The 18,247-nt window shown below is 49.7% G+C and overlaps 1 protein-coding gene across 8 annotated transcripts; it reads left to right on the forward strand.

The window, feature by feature from the left end:
- The first annotated feature begins 5,735 nt into the window (after nt 1-5,735).
- On the forward strand, nt 5,736-16,667 carry smg6 (SMG6 nonsense mediated mRNA decay factor). 8 transcript variants are annotated; one of them, XM_037270148.1, is made up of 19 exons: nt 5,736-5,929; nt 7,053-8,318; nt 9,416-10,025; nt 10,196-10,382; nt 10,460-10,570; nt 10,667-10,773; nt 11,039-11,117; nt 11,201-11,488; nt 11,864-11,925; nt 12,017-12,162; nt 12,231-12,365; nt 12,797-12,965; nt 13,047-13,266; nt 13,339-13,533; nt 13,725-13,907; nt 14,870-15,014; nt 15,252-15,478; nt 15,629-15,710; nt 15,823-16,667. In XM_037270148.1, the coding sequence occupies exons 1-19, from the start codon at nt 5,782-5,784 to the stop codon at nt 15,954-15,956; spliced, it is 4,494 nt and encodes a 1,497-aa protein (XP_037126043.1). In that variant the 5' UTR covers nt 5,736-5,781; the 3' UTR covers nt 15,957-16,667. The 8 variants fall into 8 exon arrangements, with proteins under 8 accessions (XP_037126043.1, XP_037126044.1, XP_037126045.1 ...); XM_037270149.1 differs by having other exon boundaries at nt 5,737-5,929; nt 13,363-13,533; XM_037270150.1 differs by having other exon boundaries at nt 5,739-5,869.
- Nucleotides 16,668-18,247: the final 1,580 nt, after the last annotated feature.

The following is an 18,247-nucleotide window of genomic DNA, read 5'->3' on the forward strand; positions in this document are numbered from 1 at the left end:
TACCGGTCCGCGGCCCGGTGGTTGGGGACCACTGCCCTAGGATGTAGGAAGTAAATATATTCAAATAAAAATGAAATAAATCATAAATATAACAGTTTGTAAATGCTGCTGTGCATTGTTCGGTGCGTGAAAGAGCAGAAGAAAAAGGAATTAACGTAAAAAAAACGTATCCCGCTGGCCACTAGGTAGCACGAACGCACTTTTGAGGGTTGAAAAGATTGAGATGCATTTTGCCTGGTTCGGCCGCTGATGCAGTTGTAGCCAGCAATGGGATGGGGGTGCAGCAGAGGCCAAAGGTTGCGTCTCCCCGACGATACCTGCCCCTAGCGACCATGGCTGTAGACTGTTACCATGCTTACCGTTCACTAGAGTAACAATCTGAAGCCACGGTCGCCACGGAGACAGTAGCAGAGGTGGCGCTGAACTGAGCTGGTCTGCATGGCAACTGTAGGCTGGCCGGCCTGCCGGCTCCGGGACTACTTGTTACAAACATGAGTTTACAATTTTAAATATCCACATCTTAACACCATATCTTGCCCACAAATCCCGTCAAATATGTTCCACCTCACCATGCTAGGCTAATAGAAGGATGTAAGTCGCTCCCAAAATGCGAAATGTTGTGGCTGACGTGACGTAGGGCCAAATATGTCATGGCTGTTGTAACCTCGCAGGAGAAAGCCCATTGTTTGACCTCAGTGTCAACAGAGGGCGGCAATATACTGAAAGGACAATGAGGAGTTGGAAGCCAGTCAAGTGGAGTTTTGCAAATGGATGGCGGCCCGTTCGATGCATTTGCTGGGCATCAGTAGCCATGACTGTAGACTGTTACTGTAGCGGGAGTTTGCATACACGCAGTAAGCAGTCTAAAGCCAAGGTGCTGATGCTCCGGCCATCTTGGCCAAAGTCCAAAGAGGAAAAAACAAGAAGAGACAAAAGCCATTTCTGCCTACAACTGAAGACTGGAAAACAAAACAAACCAAGACAACCTTCTCATTAAGCACATTATTTCTCCCCCAAGATGTTGAATTGAAAGCGACCCGAAATGAAGATGCCTGAAGAGGTTCAGAGTCACTTTGGATGTTTTCACTTGATGGATGTGGAGGAATTTGCGGGCACAAGAGCATCAACGGAGAGATGATGCAACGTGTCACGATGGTACCTTTTCCAAAAAAAAACCATCTTTAAATTGACATTTGCTCTTAGATTTGCTCTGGATGAGAAAAAGTCATGTAATCGACATCACTGTTGTGGCTTGCTAAAGTGGTCTTTTTTTGGACAACGCTAATGCAAGTTTAGCATTACTTGATTTCTTTCAAAGGAAAAGAAAAAAGTCTTGAAAGAGATGTCAATTTTTTCAATTACAATCCATTCCCAATTGTTTTACACTTTACATATAAGATATTTAAAAGTACAAAGTTTTGAGCGGGCAATGACATTAAATCAAGATGAATCTCACCTTGGTATTATTTAGGTTTTAATTCATGTATAGAATTTATTTCCGAACGTATTCTCGAGGGAACTTGTTGCTAATGCTAATTGGCGTGCGTGAATCTCACCATGCGCGCTGTCCGTGGTTCTGAGCTGTGTGCGTGGGCGCGTGTGTGTGTGTGTGTGTGTGTGTGTGTGTGTGTGTGTGTGTGTGTGTGTGTGTGTGTGTCTGAGAGAGAGAGAGAGAGAGAGAGAGAGAGAGAGAGAGAGAGAGAGAGAGAGAGAGAGAGAGAGAGAGAGAGAGAGAGAGAGAGAGAGAGAGAGAGAGCCGTCACGCGGGCCGCCAACCAATGGGCTTTGACCTCGCTCAGGCTCCTGACGTATCAGAGCGCGCCCGGCCGCTCGGTTTCCATGGCAGCAGCAACCGTTCGCGTTCCCGCGCAAACGAGTTGTGAATGAGTGTCCATTCATTCCCCCCCAACTTCTTGCACAAGCGAGCGTCCCCCCCCCCCCTTACCCGCTGCGCATTCCGCCCACGCGCACCGGAATTTCACACTGCGGTGTACGCGTGCGCGACGCCCACTTTTTCTTCGCCATGCGCATGCGTGTGAATAGGCTGTCATCTGCAACGTGCCCAAGAACGAAGCGCGGTCGACGTCACTGAACGACAACGTCACAGGGAGGAAACGACGGCTGGAAGTCCATATAAGGAAGAGGGGGCTCCCGGCCACAAGGAAGCCATGAAAGTGACGCTCCAAATGACCGAAGTGGAAAAACACGCGCTGGGTGAAAAGAGCGCGCGCACACACGCACGCGCATCCGTCTTGGAGTCAATACAATGTTATCAGCGGCATAATTCGAGTTGCGCGAGTGAGTCACGCTGCAGGAACTCTCACCTTCGTCTTCATCATCATCATGATCATCATCATCAACAGTCACTCTGCAAACCGCTCTGTACAAACCCAAGTTTTCCTCTCACCTGCCTCCGTGTGCCGCGCGTTTGACAGTCAACGACGGCCTCCTGCGTGCGTGCCAAGTGTCCAAGCGTGCACGTTTCTCTTGGGGGTTTTCCCCCTCCCCCCTTTTTTTCTCGCGATCCGGTTGGTGTCCGTGGCCGGCGCTCGCTTCCCTCACAGAGCGGCTCTCCCATCCTCCGTGGGCCTTTTATAGAGATGCCCCAGTAACTCGTAAATGGGAGGGGGCCTGGTGTGTGTGTGTATGTATGGGGGGGGGGGGGGGGGCGCATTCATTCAAAGATTCACCTACACACATAAGTGTGTGGGCACGTCACTGAGGCGCGTGTGTTGCTATTTATAAGGGGTGAGGGGAGAGCGGGAGCTTGGCTTCTTGCATGGAAAGCTCGTGCGCACCATCATATTCTTCTTCGACATCATTGTCGTTGCCGTGCTGTACCAAATAATTAAATTTCATCTAATTGGTCCAAAAATGAATTAATGTACTTTTGTTTATCTATTTCTGCCAGTGAGCTATCGTGACGGGCAGAGCGATTTAAGGAGGAGTCCTGTAGAGGGCAGAAGCCGCGAAATTCATCGACCTTTTGTTTGACTGAAACGGAACAAAGAGAATTACACCTTGCGTCTGCCTCATAGCTTTGCTTACCTTAGCTTAGCTTGATGCTAACAAGCGATGCAGACAAAATGCCGCCGCTGCCGACTTTGTTTGTCTTCTATCGCCTCCTGGCGGCCAAGGCGCCCAAAGCAGAAGGAGCGTTGAATTGAAGCCAGAGCTCCCGAGAGCTGTATTTATTTATTTATTTATTTTCCTTTGTGATATATATATATATATATTTTTTTTTTTCAGTGGGCCAAAAGTGCCCTCTTCCGAGCAGACCAACCCGGGCCCCAGCACCCCGACCTGTCGACAGCCGGTCCCGCGCTGGTGTTCACGCGGTTCCTGGTTTTGTCCAATTTTTCGGGGTTCTTCATAAAGTTCTTTGCAATAATTTAAAGCAATTTTTCATGTCCTTTTTTTATTCTTCTTGTCTATCAGCAGCCGCCCACTCCCCCTGTTCCCCCTATTCTGACTCATACTGAAAACCCAGTGAGACGCACGCACGCGCGCGCACGTTTGTGTTTTCTCTCCCTTTGATTGCCAAGCGAGCAAGCGTGCTGGCCGATAAGAGAACGAAACAGAAAGCAAGAGAGAGCAGACAAGATAAGAGAGAAGAGATTGATGCAAGAATGCGACAGTGGGATGAGCCGGACGAAGAACAAATGGAGGAGGAGGGAAAAGGTAGAAAAAGGATGGAGGAGTGGTGGAAAAAGGAAGGACATTGAGAAGGGAAAACGTGAAGGGAGAAATGGAGGAATGGAAGACAGAAAAAGAGGGGTGAGGCTGGAGAGACGGTTAAAGGAACGGAAACGTGGAAGTGGACGGGCCAGAAGATGGATGGATGGATGGATGGATGGATGGATGGATGGATGGATGGATGGATGGATGGATGGATGGATGGATGGATGGATGGATGGATGGATGGATGGATGGAGGGAAAATATCGAGATGAAAATCGAGGCAGTCATAAAAAAAAAAAGTTATATCAGAGCATCAAGAGTGCCAGTGGGAAGGGGAGGTGGAGGGGTGAGGTAAGAAAGATGAGGAGGACAAAAGGAGGAGGATGTTGCTTGGTGAATCCCTGCCTGCCCCCGCTTCTTTCCTGCGCGAGAGTTGCTCCTGCCCACACGCACCGTGCGGGACGTATCAAACCCACGCGCTCACACAGCGAGGCATCCGCCCACTCACCCACAAACTCTGAGAAAGGATTTTCAATTTGTAGTGCGCCACGCGTGAGGACTCCGTTTCCCATGCACGATGCCTCTTCAGCCGCACGTACGCTGGCATACACACGCTCGGGCTCTTATGGCAAAATCCTCCAACACATTCACACAGGTGTCGCGTCCCACTAACGCTAACAGGCTAGCAAATAGCATAACTGCTACAGTATGACCCCAACTTGCGCGTTTCTGAAGTGTCAACCTGTTTTTTGGCCTCTCCTATACTCCATGCGCAGAATAAAACAAAGAGAACCACGTCTTCTACATTTTAAATCTCCATCGAGCTTTTGAGTGTTTACGTGCTTAATGCACGCTGCAGCGCTCGAACCGGCTCAACTGTCTCGGCAACACACGCAAACAAATGGTAGAGCGGTCACGGTCGTATTTCGTTTGTCTTCTGCGGGGATCGACGAATATTTGTGGCCAACTGATGCAGTGTGACAAAGATTGGATGTCATGACGTCGACTTGATGGTTCCCTCAAGCGCAAGCATCAACTTTGTTCTCAGCGTGCGGTCACCGTCCGTCTTCTCTTCTCACTCGAGTGGCATCCTTCCTCGCTCTCACTCATCGGCGGGGGCGGCGGGGGGATTCGCCAGGGAAGGGGCGCCATTGGGCGGGCAGGTGAAAGCCCCCTTTGGCGGCCTGATGAGATTCACCACCCCCCAAAAAGTCGGCCCTCACTTTTCTCATTTGTATTCACACCAGCTCTCTTCCTCCTCCTGCTCACCCTCACCCCGCCTACCGTGTGCGCGCGCGTGTGCGTGTCATCCTGCATTGCTTCACCTGCATTTTGCTGCAGCACACACACAGGGGGAGACACACACCCACTACATCCGGCAAGGCACCCCCTTCTCACTCACACGTGCACACACGCGCACACGCACGCCACTTTCGGTTCCCCATCACATTTGCGCGCACATACACGCTGCAGACACGTAACATCTCAAAAAGGGGCGCAGATGCGAAATAAGATGGCGAGAGGATTCCATGACCTAAATGGAAACGAAGGACGTCATCGTCGTCTAAACCTGCTCACCAAGTCAACTCCTGACGACGACGCCTTGATATCACCATGGCAACAACATGTAACATCAAAGTCAAGCAGATTGTATGTTTTCTTAAAAAGCACACAGCAGAAAATGCCACATGCAGTCAGTCATCAGTATTCAACTCTTGAAATGTTATGTTAGGCAATAACATATTACTATAACGCAATCTTTGGGGATGTCTCAACACAGACCGCAACAAGCAATGCTCTTCACTTCAAGCCGGAGGCATCACTATCTCTTGTTCTTAACAAATATCAATAAAACCGTCGATGGCTGTCGGAAATTCAAGTACATAATCAACAATTATTACAACTTCCTTTCATATTATGTTTTCAAATGACTTGTCGGAAAGGGAACGGGTTGAAGACATTTTGCTTTTCAATCGGTAACCGCGAAAAAGCAGCAGCAAGTGCGTGAGAGCAGATTACGTCACGTGCAGCCAAATTTGTCCCGGGGTGGCCGCCGTAGCCGCGCGATGTTTTTGTTTTGTTGGTCTGGAGGCCAACAAAGATGGCGGAGAAGTTGGACCGAGTGCGAATTTCGGCGGCCGAACTTCGAACCCAAGGCGCCGCGGCGTCCAGTGGTACACTTCAGCAAGGTGCGGGCGAGGAAACAACACAACAACGCGGCGGGAAGCTTAAAAGCTTCCAACTTGCTCGTATGTCAACGGCACGTCGAGCTCTCGGACTTGTTTAACGTGCGCGCGCTCGCTTGGCTAATGTTTGTGCTAATGTGGCTAAATCTTCCCACCCGTGCAATCCTCTATCATCGCGCTTTGCTTTCCGTCGCCGACTCATTGCTGCAACTGATAGCAGCACACACATAAGAGCGTGCGCGTGTGTGTGTGTGCGCGCGCGCGCGCCGGTTTTCAATTGTTTCCAAGTGCGCTCAAACGACAAGCGTTGCCATTGACGTCACGAGGGCAACAAAATGGAGAAATTTGTGCCAAGTCTGAGCTGGAGCGAAGCGCTTCCTGTTGTAACCGTGAACCAGCTCAGTGGCCTAGTGGTAGAGTGTCCACCCTGAGTCTGGAAGGTTGTGGGTTCAACCCCGGCCGGGTCATACCAAAGACTATAAAAATGGGACCCATTGCCTCCCTGCTTGGCACTCAGCATTAAGGGGTTGGAATTGGGGGGTTAGCGAGCGCGGCACCGCTGCTGCTCACTGCTCCCCTCTCCCCCAGGGGATGGCTCAAAATCACACGGGGATGGGTTAAATGCAGAGGACAAATTTCACCACACCCAGATGTGTGTATGACGATCATTGGGACTTTAACTTTTTAACTTAACTTAGCACTTTGTGATTTGGTTAAATTCCGGCTTTGCGTGGCAAATCATACTATGTGCTAATGGTAGAAAATGAACCCTGAGAATTTACAAGTAGTTTACAAGTAGTTTACAAGTAGTTAGCAAGTAGTTAGCAAGTAGTTCCCTAAAAAGATTCCTAATTGCTTAAAAATTCCACAATATGGGATCACAGCATCACATTTGTCCAAATAAAGCTCCTCAACTCATGTCAACAATGTTCCTTGGCAGAAAAATGTACCATGGTGGCAGAGCATTTAAATCTGCTTGTCACACCATTCATCGCTGGAATAGATTGATACCTCTCTTTGTTGTAAATCATTTTCAGACCAATGAAGTTTATCTGGACCTTTGCACCTGACTCTAATTAGCAAAAGTTTGTGTGTGTGTGTGTGTGTGTGTGTGCGCGCGCGCGTGCGTGCGTGTGTGTGTGTGTGCGTGTACATGTGTGTGCGGGCATGCATGCATGGAGAGCAGAGGACGATCACGCGGCCAAGAAGCAACGGCGCCGTCCTGACTTGCAGCGCTACCAGCGAGGGCCAGGACAGGGATGTCAGCGCCGCGACAGCGAGGAGACCGAAAACACTGCAAGCGACCGCCGTGGATCCCTGCCACCTGACTTGCGAGAATCCAAACCTAGGAACATCAAAAAGAACCTCCCCAAGCACGCTGACCACAGGATGCGAGGCGATGGCAGTAACGTTGCCACTGTCGAAAGCCAGGCCGCTCGTGACAAAGACATGCCCGAAAGCCACCAAGAAAGTCCGGAGCCCGCCGGAGCCGCCAACTCAAAGAAAGCCCGCAAACCCGACCGGGAATTTTACCAGCCCGGAAGCCGCCGGACCGTGGCGGGGAAAGACTGCGGCAGGGCGCAAGAGCTGGATAAGCCTCCGCTGAGAAACCACAGAGCCAAACAAAGAGAGGCAAAGGGCAAGAATCAAGGCGAAAAGAGCACTGAGGAAAATGCAAAATTTATAGATACGAACGGGAATGAAGGATGCCAGGCGGCGGTGGAGGAACTGGTTAGCAAAGTAGAAAAACTCAATTTTGAGGGCAAAGCATCCCAGCAAGACGGTGACAGAGGCAAAAGCATGGATCAGAAAAGGCGGGAGGATGCCGAGAAGAGGGGCAATCGTCACAGAAGAGGCGGCGAGAAGAGCCGGAATGTTGTCTCGGGTCCCGCTGAGCGGGAGAAAGACAGAAGCCAGGGCCATGTGGCCAATCAACCAGCAGAAGCTCACCCAAACAAGGGACGAGAGAGCACCAGAAGAAGCCGCAACAGCAAGAACGGCGGCAGCAGAGAAGCTGACAGAGGCGCTCCGACGCAAAGGAACGGCGAACGCAAAGGCCGGCGAAGCGAGAGCAGCAAATGGGACGGCGCCGCATCCGCCTCTAAACGCTATTCTGAATTGGACATCCGCCGCCCGCGACGACGCACCTATAGCAGCAGCTCGGCTAGCAGCGCCGCCGGCCCGGATGCCGCCAGCAGGCCCGACCGTCCCCGGAGAGAAACACGCGGCTTGCGCCGCCACGCCAGCTGGACCTCCTCGCCCGACTCCGCCGAATGGGGTGAGACCAGCGACGCGGCCGATTGCGGACGCTCGCACGCCGGGGACTCCCGTGGCAGCGCCAAAGGGGCCGAAGGCAGAGGGCGAGGAATCCTCAGGCTCTCCACAGAAAAGAAGCGGGCCGCCTCCGGGGACCGCCATAAGCACGGGCCGTCCCCTCGAGGCCGAGGCGGGGGTACGTACGTACGTACGCACGCACGTGTTTGTGTTGTGTGTGTGTGTTGGGAGGGGTCGTTAGCAATGATGAATCTTTGATCTGATTTTCTGACATGTTCAAGACCAAGGCTGTCACAAAGTCAGAATTTGTTTGCAAATTTTTCTGCTTTGCCAATTTCAAATAATTGTCTGTTTTGGAATCAAGGAATGATTGATTGGTTCATCCCCCAAAATTCATTGATCAATGAATATTTTGTTTAGCCTTCAATGGAAAAGTTGTTTTTATTTTATTTCAAAGTAATGCGTTTTAGAGCCGTTGTTAGAACGCAGTGATACAGTAATCCCTCGTTTATCGCGGATAATTGGTTCCAAGACCACCCGCGATATGTGAAACTCCGCGAAGTAGCATTTTTAACAAACTAATTTTTTGTGTATCAAACCATATAAGTGCATATGTTATCATTAGAACATTAAATAATAGTTTCAAACACTTAAATACTATATTAATACGTAGTATACGTAAATGACGCACAGAAAATAATGTAGAAATAATATAAATATAAATATGATATGCGTGCGTGTGTAACATACGTAGATGTAGCTAAAGTATACACACTGTAAAATGTTTTTAGAACACTTTTATTATTATAACTTTTTTACAAGGTACAAGTGTACATACTGTAAATATGTTTTTAGAACGCTTATTATTATAAAAAAAATTAATAAGGTACAATACTGTAAATATGTTTTTAGAACTCTTGTTATAACAACTTTTTTGTGTATGAAGGTACACGTGTATGTACTGCCATTGTGTGGACAATCCCTGCCTTCTTCTGGCGAGTGGGCAACTTTCGTGCCATAATTCCTCAATTTAGAAGTTTTATTTTGAATTTGAAATTTTGATTTTTTTTTTTTAATCTGGAAAAAAATCTGCGATGTACTGAAGCCGCGATAAACGAACCGCAATGTAGCGAGGGATTACTGTATTTCTCTCACTGTCAGAATCTGGTCGCAGAGTGTGCTTAGTTAACAAGAAAAGCAAACGGATTTGTGAATTGGCATGCGGCCGCTGTGTGCATCACGTGAAGTGTGCTAACCCGAGCGCCAATCCAACAGGTATCCTGGTGCTGCCGTCCCGCAGTGACATGGCCAAGCCTCTGGAATCGGGCCGGCGGATGCTGTTTGGCAGCGCTCGAGGAGCCATACCCAGGGCTCGAGGAGGTCGTGGCGGAGGCGCCAGGCGCCTCTGGGACCCCAACAATCCAGAGCAGAAACCGGCACTGGCTCCTGCTGGTCGCCAGTCACTCCCGCAGGCCGTCTACCCGCAGGCCGTCTACCCGCAGGCCGTCTACCCGCAGGCGGCGTACGCGCAGCTGCACTTTCTGGACACGGATGACGAAGTGGCGGGGAGCCCTCCGGTGGCGCCCGCCGCAGCCTACTACAAGTTCCAGAAGTCGGACAACCCCTACTGCTGCCAGCCGGCCGCCGCCAACCAACGCTGCCCCTTCCCCTACCAGGTGGCCAACGGAGCGTACGCGCCGGCTCACTTGTACCGAGGTTACGCCCAGACTGACGGCACCTTGACAGTGGAGGAGGCGGAGCGGCGGGCCAGAGGCGAGCTGGGCCGCATGCTCCGGGCGGCAGACGCCCAGGAAGTTCAGCTCAGCAACCTGCTGTCCCGAGACAGACTCAGCACCGACGGCCTGGAGCGCATGGCCCAGCTCAGGTTGGTGCCATCAACAAAAAACATTCCAATTCGGCACGATCGATTACCCAGGCTTAACGTTGATTTCAGCGAGTCGCAAGTGCTCACTGGTCCAATCCAATCAATGGCAAATCATGCGGCGTGTTGAAAAGCTTGCAAATGGTCCATTTTGGTGTGCTACCGGCGGCCAGGGCGGAGCTGCTGGCCGTGTACGAGCGCGTCGTCCTGAGCGACATCGAGTTGGCCGACTCGCAGAGCGTGGACCAGGCGCTGTGGAAGAATGTCTTCTACCAGGTCATCGAGCGCTTTCGCCAGCTGCTAAAGGACGCCGCTGAGCCGCTGGCCATCCGTGAGGCGCTGCTCGCCCTGCTCAACGAGGTCAAGCGCAGCACGACGGCCCTCGCCGCAAGAGCACGGCCTCTTGATTCTGACCTGCCCGTGTGTCTTGTTTGCAGGGGGCGCACTTTTTTGAGACTCTGCTCCAGAAGCTGCAGACGGTCTACCAGTTCAAACTGGAGGACTACATGGACGGCATGGCCGTCAGGACTCGGCCGCTGTGCAAAACGGTAGGCACATGCTTGGAAACACACTTGAATATTGAATATTCGAACGGCTGTCATGCCGTTCAAAGTTGACAAAAACTGACCTTTGTGCCCCCGCAGGTGAAGTACGCTCTGATCAGCGCTCAGCGCTGTTTCATCTGTCAAGGAGACATCGCTCGCTACCGGGAACAAGCCAGCGACTCGGCCAACTATGGAAAAGCTCGCAGGTACTGAGAGGTTTGTGCAAACGGGCCCTTGTTGTCACGCTTGAATTATTTCACATGGACACGTCTGATTGCAAGCCCCGTGACTTGTTTTGTTCTTAAACAACACAACCTCGCCACAGAGCCACCAAAGATGACTGTAGGCCATGTTTGGTCTTTGCACATACCGCATTTGGATTGATTAGTTGTTTTTTTTTCAGGTACCCAATGAAAGTGGCAAATGCTTTGTGCTTATGTGTTTGGCATCTCTGAATGCAATTGTTCCTAGCTGGTACCTGAAAGCGCAGCAGATCGCCCCCAAAAATGGCCGCCCGTACAACCAGCTGGCCCTGCTGGCCGTCTACACTGTGAGTGACCCAACGAGCGTGGACCTTTTGCGGCGCTTGGCCAGCTTGGCGCGCTGATCCCTGCGCGTTTGCCCCGCCCACAGAAGCGCAAGCTGGACGCCGTCTATTACTACATGCGCAGCCTGGCGGCGTCCAATCCCATCCTGACGGCCAGGGAGAGCCTGATGAGCCTGTTCGAGGAGGCCAAGCGCAAGACGGAGCAGCTGGAGCGTCGCAGGAGGCAGGACCAACAGGACGGCGGCTCCTGGGGGCCCGCGGTCCGGGGCCGCGCCGGGCTTGAGGACGGGGCACGCTCTGAGCTCTGGCTGCGCCCCGGCGGACGCGGTGACTCAGAACAGGATGGAGAGCTCAGCGGCCTCAGCGGCGGCGACGTAAGCCGCCAAATCTCCCGCCGTGCCATGCAGTGGTTTTAGTCGTACCGTCGCAGACACCAACGCCCCAGGCAACCCTAAACATCCGAGACGCACGAGTACCCCGGAACGCAAGTCCAAACTTCTCACAACACCCTTGTTACGCCAATTTGGTTACGTGACTTTTGCTAAAACCTTGTATTTTGATGACATAGAAGACAAGACATGACGAGACAGAAGTCATAGAAGTCAAAACATCAAAGACTAAGTTTCCTTGGCGAAATTGATTGATTGATTGATTGAGTTCAAACACACAATTTGATTCAAAAGCTCCCTCAGTAGCGTGACTTGAAATACCAGACTGGATGAATGACCGTTTGTCCTGCTTCTTATCAGCTCAACAGAAGATTTACCCTGAGTTTCCTGCACGCGCATGGAAAGCTCTTCACCAAAGTGGGGTGAGTCTGACTTTGCTCAAGTTATGCGAGTCCAGTGGCGTCACACTTGAGCCAAACAACTAACATCTCAAAGCGACTGTTCCTCTTGCAGGATGGAGTCATTCCCCAGGGTGTTGCGGAGGGTTGTGCAGGAGTTCCGTGCGCTGCTCCAACACCGCCCGTCGCTCCTGGGCAGCACGCAGCTGTTGCAGATCGTCACCATCAACATGTTCACCATACACAACGCCCTCACTCGAGGTAACGCCACACGCAACAACACACACAAACACACTGTATGACCCGCGTGTATGTCATCTGTGTCTCAGGCGGTGGTGAAGAAGAAGGCGGAGGAGGAGGAGAGTGTCGCTCGATGCTGCAGGAGCAGAGCACGGCGCTGGGCCTGGCCATGTTTGCACTGCTGGTGCAACGCTGCACACAGATGCTCACTGACACTCCGGCAGGTACCTCCAGGACTTCACATTCCAGCAACAATTGAAGATAGCAGCCAATTCAACTCATGCGAGCGGTCGTTTGGCCTATTGTGAACAAATGATTGACGAGGCTTTTTGTTTTTTATTGCCACGCCCTCTTGAACTTTTCTCAAAGGGCACTCAAAACAAAGAAAATTACATGTATTTGAAACAAGCAAATGAGCTCAATGCTAACAATGGAGAATCCCGTTGCCACGCTAGCGGTTAGCATCAATAGGTTTGACCAATATTTGAAGTTGGAACCATGCTTGTAGGCAGACAGTCGAACGTTGCTCACAGGCATGTATTCTTTATCCTTGTCACAAGGAGTGGCACAATGTCCATTAACTTGTACAGTTCCGCTTTTCATTTCTCTCTGCGCTGTGACCGATGTTGCGCTCTCGACTCTCTGTGCATCTCAGCCTCCACGTCTGACGTCGAGCGGGAGGATAATGAGGACGAGCCGGAGGCCCCACTGAGGGTCTCGGATTTCCCTGCAGACTTGTGGGAGCTCCTGCCCAGCATCAAGGTTTGGTCCGACTGGATGCTCGGACACCCGGACCAGTGGAACCCGCCGCCCCGCGGCATAGAGTGAGTGCCGCTTCTCTTCCCGGCCGCCGCTTGCTCCTGGCCGTCCGTTTTCCCCTCATGTCCCCCTTCCCGGTCGGGCAGCGACAGCCCAGACGTGTGGCAGTGCCTGGCGTGCCTTTGCAACGTGCTGGCGCGCGTGGATCACGGCGAGGTGCCGCTCTACAAAGTGGACACGGATGAGGTGGAGGGCGACGAGGAGCTGATGCTGCTGCAGCTGAAGGAGGACAGACTCCTCGCCGGCTTCATCCCACTGCTGGCCGCACCGCAGGAGCCCTGCTACGTGGACCGGCGCACCGACACGGTACGCCCCCTGCAAGCTCCAGCAAAGAACTGCCTTCGAATGCCCCTGGAGGCCTCTGGATGCCTTGTTTAGCCTTCATGCGTTCCTCGCCTTCAGGCCATAGCCGCCGACTGCAAGCGGGTGACGGTGCTCAAGTACTTCTTGGAGGCGCTGTGCGGACAGGAAGAACCTCTGCTGGCCTTCAAGGGCGGCAAATACGTCTCCGTGGCACCAGCCCCTCCCTCTCCGGACGCCCGTGCCGGGCGAGACTCGCTATCGGACAAAGAGGTGACGAGACTCCGGTGTGAAATTAATAAGCCAAGGCGAAAAAAACAAAAGCCGAGTACACACGGGTGTCTGACGCCTCAAATGTTTCTTCTATTTATTTTTATTCTATGTTTTTTTGTTCCACAAAGCAACTAGGAAGGAAACTGGTCGCCGTTCTAATTGATTGATTTTTTTTCTTTTGGTCGTCGCAGGTTGACGATGTTATCGTGGAGTCTTCGCCGTCGGCGTCTGAAGGCGAAGAAGACTACAAGGAAAATGCCGACCAGGAGGCGGGGGGTGGAGATGGCGAGAGCGACATTAGGCAGCTGAAGGCGCGGCACCACGCCCTCACCAACAAACTGGTGCAGCAGCAGAAGCGCCGCCAGAAAATACAAGTAAACTCACACAATGCATTTTGAAATGGTCACAAACAGCACATTTAGAAGAGAAAGTAGAACAAAAAAGATCATCAATCAATTATTCTTTCAAATAAAGGTGACGTCTTTTTTTCAGGGCAAATTTAGCAAAAGTGGCTGGTAACAAATCTTGCAAATGATTAAAAAATTAAAAAATCAATCAAATCTAACTACTTTTAAAAGCAACGACAGTGAGACCTCTACTTACGAACGCCTATACTTACAAACTTTTCAAGATACGAACCATGTTTAGAAGCTTGGTTGCTTTTCTTTTCTTTTTTTTCTTAGTTCTCATTCGCATTCTGTGCGAGGTGCGTTCAATAACCACTCACAGTCGGAAAACTCGTTAATTTAACCAAAAAGTAATAAGTAAAGATGAGTATGTGAGCGTGCACATTGCAGGGATACAATACAATACAATACATACATACATATATACAATAATTTATTAGCCTAACTTGTCTTCTCGGGGGTATATTTTAGCAAGTGTAGAAAATAAGATTTCCCCTTCCCTAAGCAAAGTTAGGAGCTCAAGAATAAAGTGACATTTAGTTTTTGTCATAAATGTTTGAAAAAGCAAAAATAAAACTGTTGATTTGTTTTTCTGTGTGTTTTACACAGAGTAATAGGGCAAAAAGTGTGACTTTTGGGATAGTCCGTCAAGCATTGTTTGCTTTTACATTGATTCCTATGGGAAACGTTGCTTCTATTTACAAACGTTTCTACTTACAAACCCGATGGCAGAACCAATTATGTTCGTAAGTAGAGATACCACTGTATGAGCAAATATATTTTTCTAAACGCAAAGTTAGCCATTACTGTTCATAAATCAAATCTTACAATCCGAACAAGTTGCACGGCCGATTTACCCGAAAGCCTCAAATGTCGTGGCTTGACTTGAACAGCGTGTCGTCATCTGCCAATTTGATTTTGGTGGGCAGGCGGTGCTGCAGACCAGCGGGCGGCTGCAGCTGGAGGTGCGGCCCCTCTTCCTGGTGCCCGACACTAACGGCTTCATTGACCACCTGGCGGCGCTCAAGAAGCTCCTCTGCTGCGGAAGCTACATTGTGGTCGTGCCACTCATTGGTAATTATTTTGTTTCAAGTCGACTTGTAATTCATCAGATAATGACATGACATGTTGATTGTTTTGATAACGAATGAGCGGTCAATTTGTCAGTCTCCCAATGCCCGTGAGACGAGCAGAAGTACCCAAGCAAATGTTGTCAAGGGGGAGTGATATGCGTTGGCAAAAGCTCCCATTTGGTTTTGTATCTGGCTTATGTTGCCTTTTCCAGCATTTTTCTGTTTTTTGCTGCGGCAGTGATCACGGAGCTGGACGGCCTGGCGAAAGGCCAGGAGGTTTTGGGAGGAGGAGGGCACGTCGTGGTGGCGGCGCATGCGCACGGTGTGCAGGAGAAGGCTCGCCAGGCCGTGCTGTTCCTGGAGCAGGCCTTTGAGGCGCGCGAGCCGCGATTGCGGGCGCTCACCAGCAGGGGGACCCAGCTGGAGTCCATCGCCTTCCGCAGCGAAGACACCTCAGGACAGCAGGTCAGAACACCACCTCCGCTTGCAACGTTCGGAGGAGCGTCCCACTTTTGGACTGCGAAAATTAGTCAGGGGCAGAAGAAAGGCGCAAGAAGGCTTATTTGTGGCCTGAGTGATTAGAACCAACCAATTGCAATTGTTTGCTGTCGTCAGGGCAACAACGATGACGTCATCCTGTCCTGCTGCCTCCACTACTGCCAGGACAAGGGCAAGGACTTCATGCCTGACCAGAGAAGTAAGGAAACCTTTTTCATTTGCGAGTAACTTTTGATTTCAGCTGCGGCCGAGTTACAAAGACGACCTCACAAGTTATGTTGACTAAAAAGCATGTCTTCTTGGCCTTTTAGACGGGGTTACAGTGCGTCTTCATCGTGAGGTGGTTCTCCTCACTGATGACCGCAACCTGCGCGTCAAAGCCTTGACGCGCAACGTCCCCGTTCGAGACATCCCGGCCTTCCTCAACTGGGCCAAAGTGGGCTGAAGGCGCCAGTGGGACCACCTTTGGCGGGACGGTCGGGAAGGCTCGCCCATCCCATCCTCCTCATCCTCCTCTTCCTCGGGATGACGTGTGTGCGAGTGTGTGCGCGAGGGGATGACGGGAGGTGAGTGCGGCCATTTGACGGCCGAACAACGTAACTGAGCAACTCGGGCGCACCGTGCCACAGTGGCCTCAAGGCAGAACTGCGCTCCGTTCTGGCTTGCTAGCTAGCTAACTAGCGCATGCACACACGGGTGTTTCCTGCCCTGGAGGAAGTACTGACTTCACTCAAACGACTTTGAAAAAGTGACGTTTGTGAACCTTTACCAAAATGCTAGTTTGGATTTCGGGCAAAGATTCTGCTTTGTGTGCATTTTTATGTTGGCTTGACGCAAACGCCCACCTGCTTGTATCTTTCAAGGGGAAACACTCAAGAATGGCCTCCCACATTTTGCAAAGGACTGTTTTCTTTTGTTGCTATTCTCAGGTTACAATTTCCAAACAACCAAATTGACTCATGATGCGTTTTATTCCAGGCAAATATTTGGTTTACGTTTCCTAAAAAAAAGATGACGTTTGTGTTTCTAATTTGCTTCGTCATCTCGTGTGCCCACCGGAGCGTGTCGCTTCTTGATTTGACTCTGTTTTTTGTAAACATTTGTGAAACACAAAATGCATTCCTGTCGTGTCATTAAAAACTTCAGGATGATGTTATTGTGAGTCGACTTTATTCAAGCACTCTGTGTAAAAGAACAGACAAAATAAACCAAAAGAAAAAAAAACTGGGCGACCGTGCTGGATAAAAATAAGCCCCTCCACCAGTTGGTCACTGAGGTATGACCCCTGGGTGTCGAGGATTGGACGCACCTCGTCCACAGCAGCGGGAGTGAGAGGGGTCTAATTGCAGAAGTGTATCACTCCTCCCACAGCCTGCTAAATCACACTCCGATGCTGCTCACACAACGCCCCTATTCCTTTTTAGCAGGTAGTGGTCGTAATGGGAGCAAGTATTTTTGTGGAGTGTGGTCCGGTCTCGTTTATTGATTCTTTTGCAGCAAGCAAAATGACGGCTCGCGAGCAGACTAAGTGGTGTACTGTGTTTTAAATGTATTTTATTTAATGAATGTAAGGCTATAAGACACTTCTAAAACTGCCACCAATAATTGAGGGTCAATTAGCAATACGATTGTTTAAGTCAGTATGGAGCCCTAACACAAAAATGTCCTCTGTCGCAAAAACTGCATTCTCTGAAAAGAATGCGCCAAGGGGTAAGTCAGTGACGTCGCACTATAGTAATTTTACATGGGACAATTATCTTTAACCTGTATCTGTGTACAATATGGTATAAGCATCCACCGTGACACAATTGAATATGAATAATAACAGTACTTGTTTTACTCGATGGTGAGATAAATTTTATATAAGCACAGGTTATTTATATTGGTAGGTTTTGGGTTATATTGTTTATCTTTTCAGTAGAGTAAAGATTACTGGAATTTTGATAGAAGGATGTTTTACATATTTAAGACAAAAAGCAGAACAGTCACTCTGCAAAAGAGAATTAGTTTAAAAACAACAACAACACACTATTATTTAGTAATCAATTGTAATAAAAAACCAAAAGTGAAAAATAAAAGTCACAACTCCCCAAGGTTTATTCTTTGTTCAAAATAAATTTAAGTTAAAATAATATAGTGTTGACTGTCAAAAAACGTATCACAATTGTTTAATTTTAGACACATTTCTTTTTACCATTCAAAAACAATAAAGCATTAAATGAATTAAAGATAACGTGATAAAAGAACAACCAAGGAAAGGAAAATCAAATCCCAATCTATATTGCAAAATATTGGTCCATACAATGACAAAAATAGGCAACAGTTTTGTAGAGAATGCTATAAAATGCACAATAGTTGGTTAAAGCGGTTGGTTAAATACACCTCAAAAAAATTAAAGGAACACTTTGAAAACACATCAGATTTCAATGATGAAATTTCTTTGGGGGGATATCTATACTGATATGGACAGTTTAATGTCTCAGGAACAAAAGGATGCCACATCTTTTGATGGAAATAAAAGTTTTCAGCCTACAGAGGGGTCGGTATATAGACACCCCAGAAATCAAAGTGAAAAGCTGATGTGGTAGGCTCGTCCATTTTGCCTAAATTCAATTTCTGCAACTCAAAATTATTTTCAATATCTTGTGTGGCCCCCACGTGCTTGTATGCATGCTTGACAACGTCGCGGCATGCTCCTAATGAGACGACGGAGGGTGTCTTGTGGGATGTCCTCCC

Source organism: Syngnathus acus, chromosome 14, assembly GCF_901709675.1.
Source record: "Syngnathus acus chromosome 14, fSynAcu1.2, whole genome shotgun sequence".
Lineage (NCBI taxonomy): Eukaryota > Metazoa > Chordata > Actinopteri > Syngnathiformes > Syngnathidae > Syngnathus > Syngnathus acus.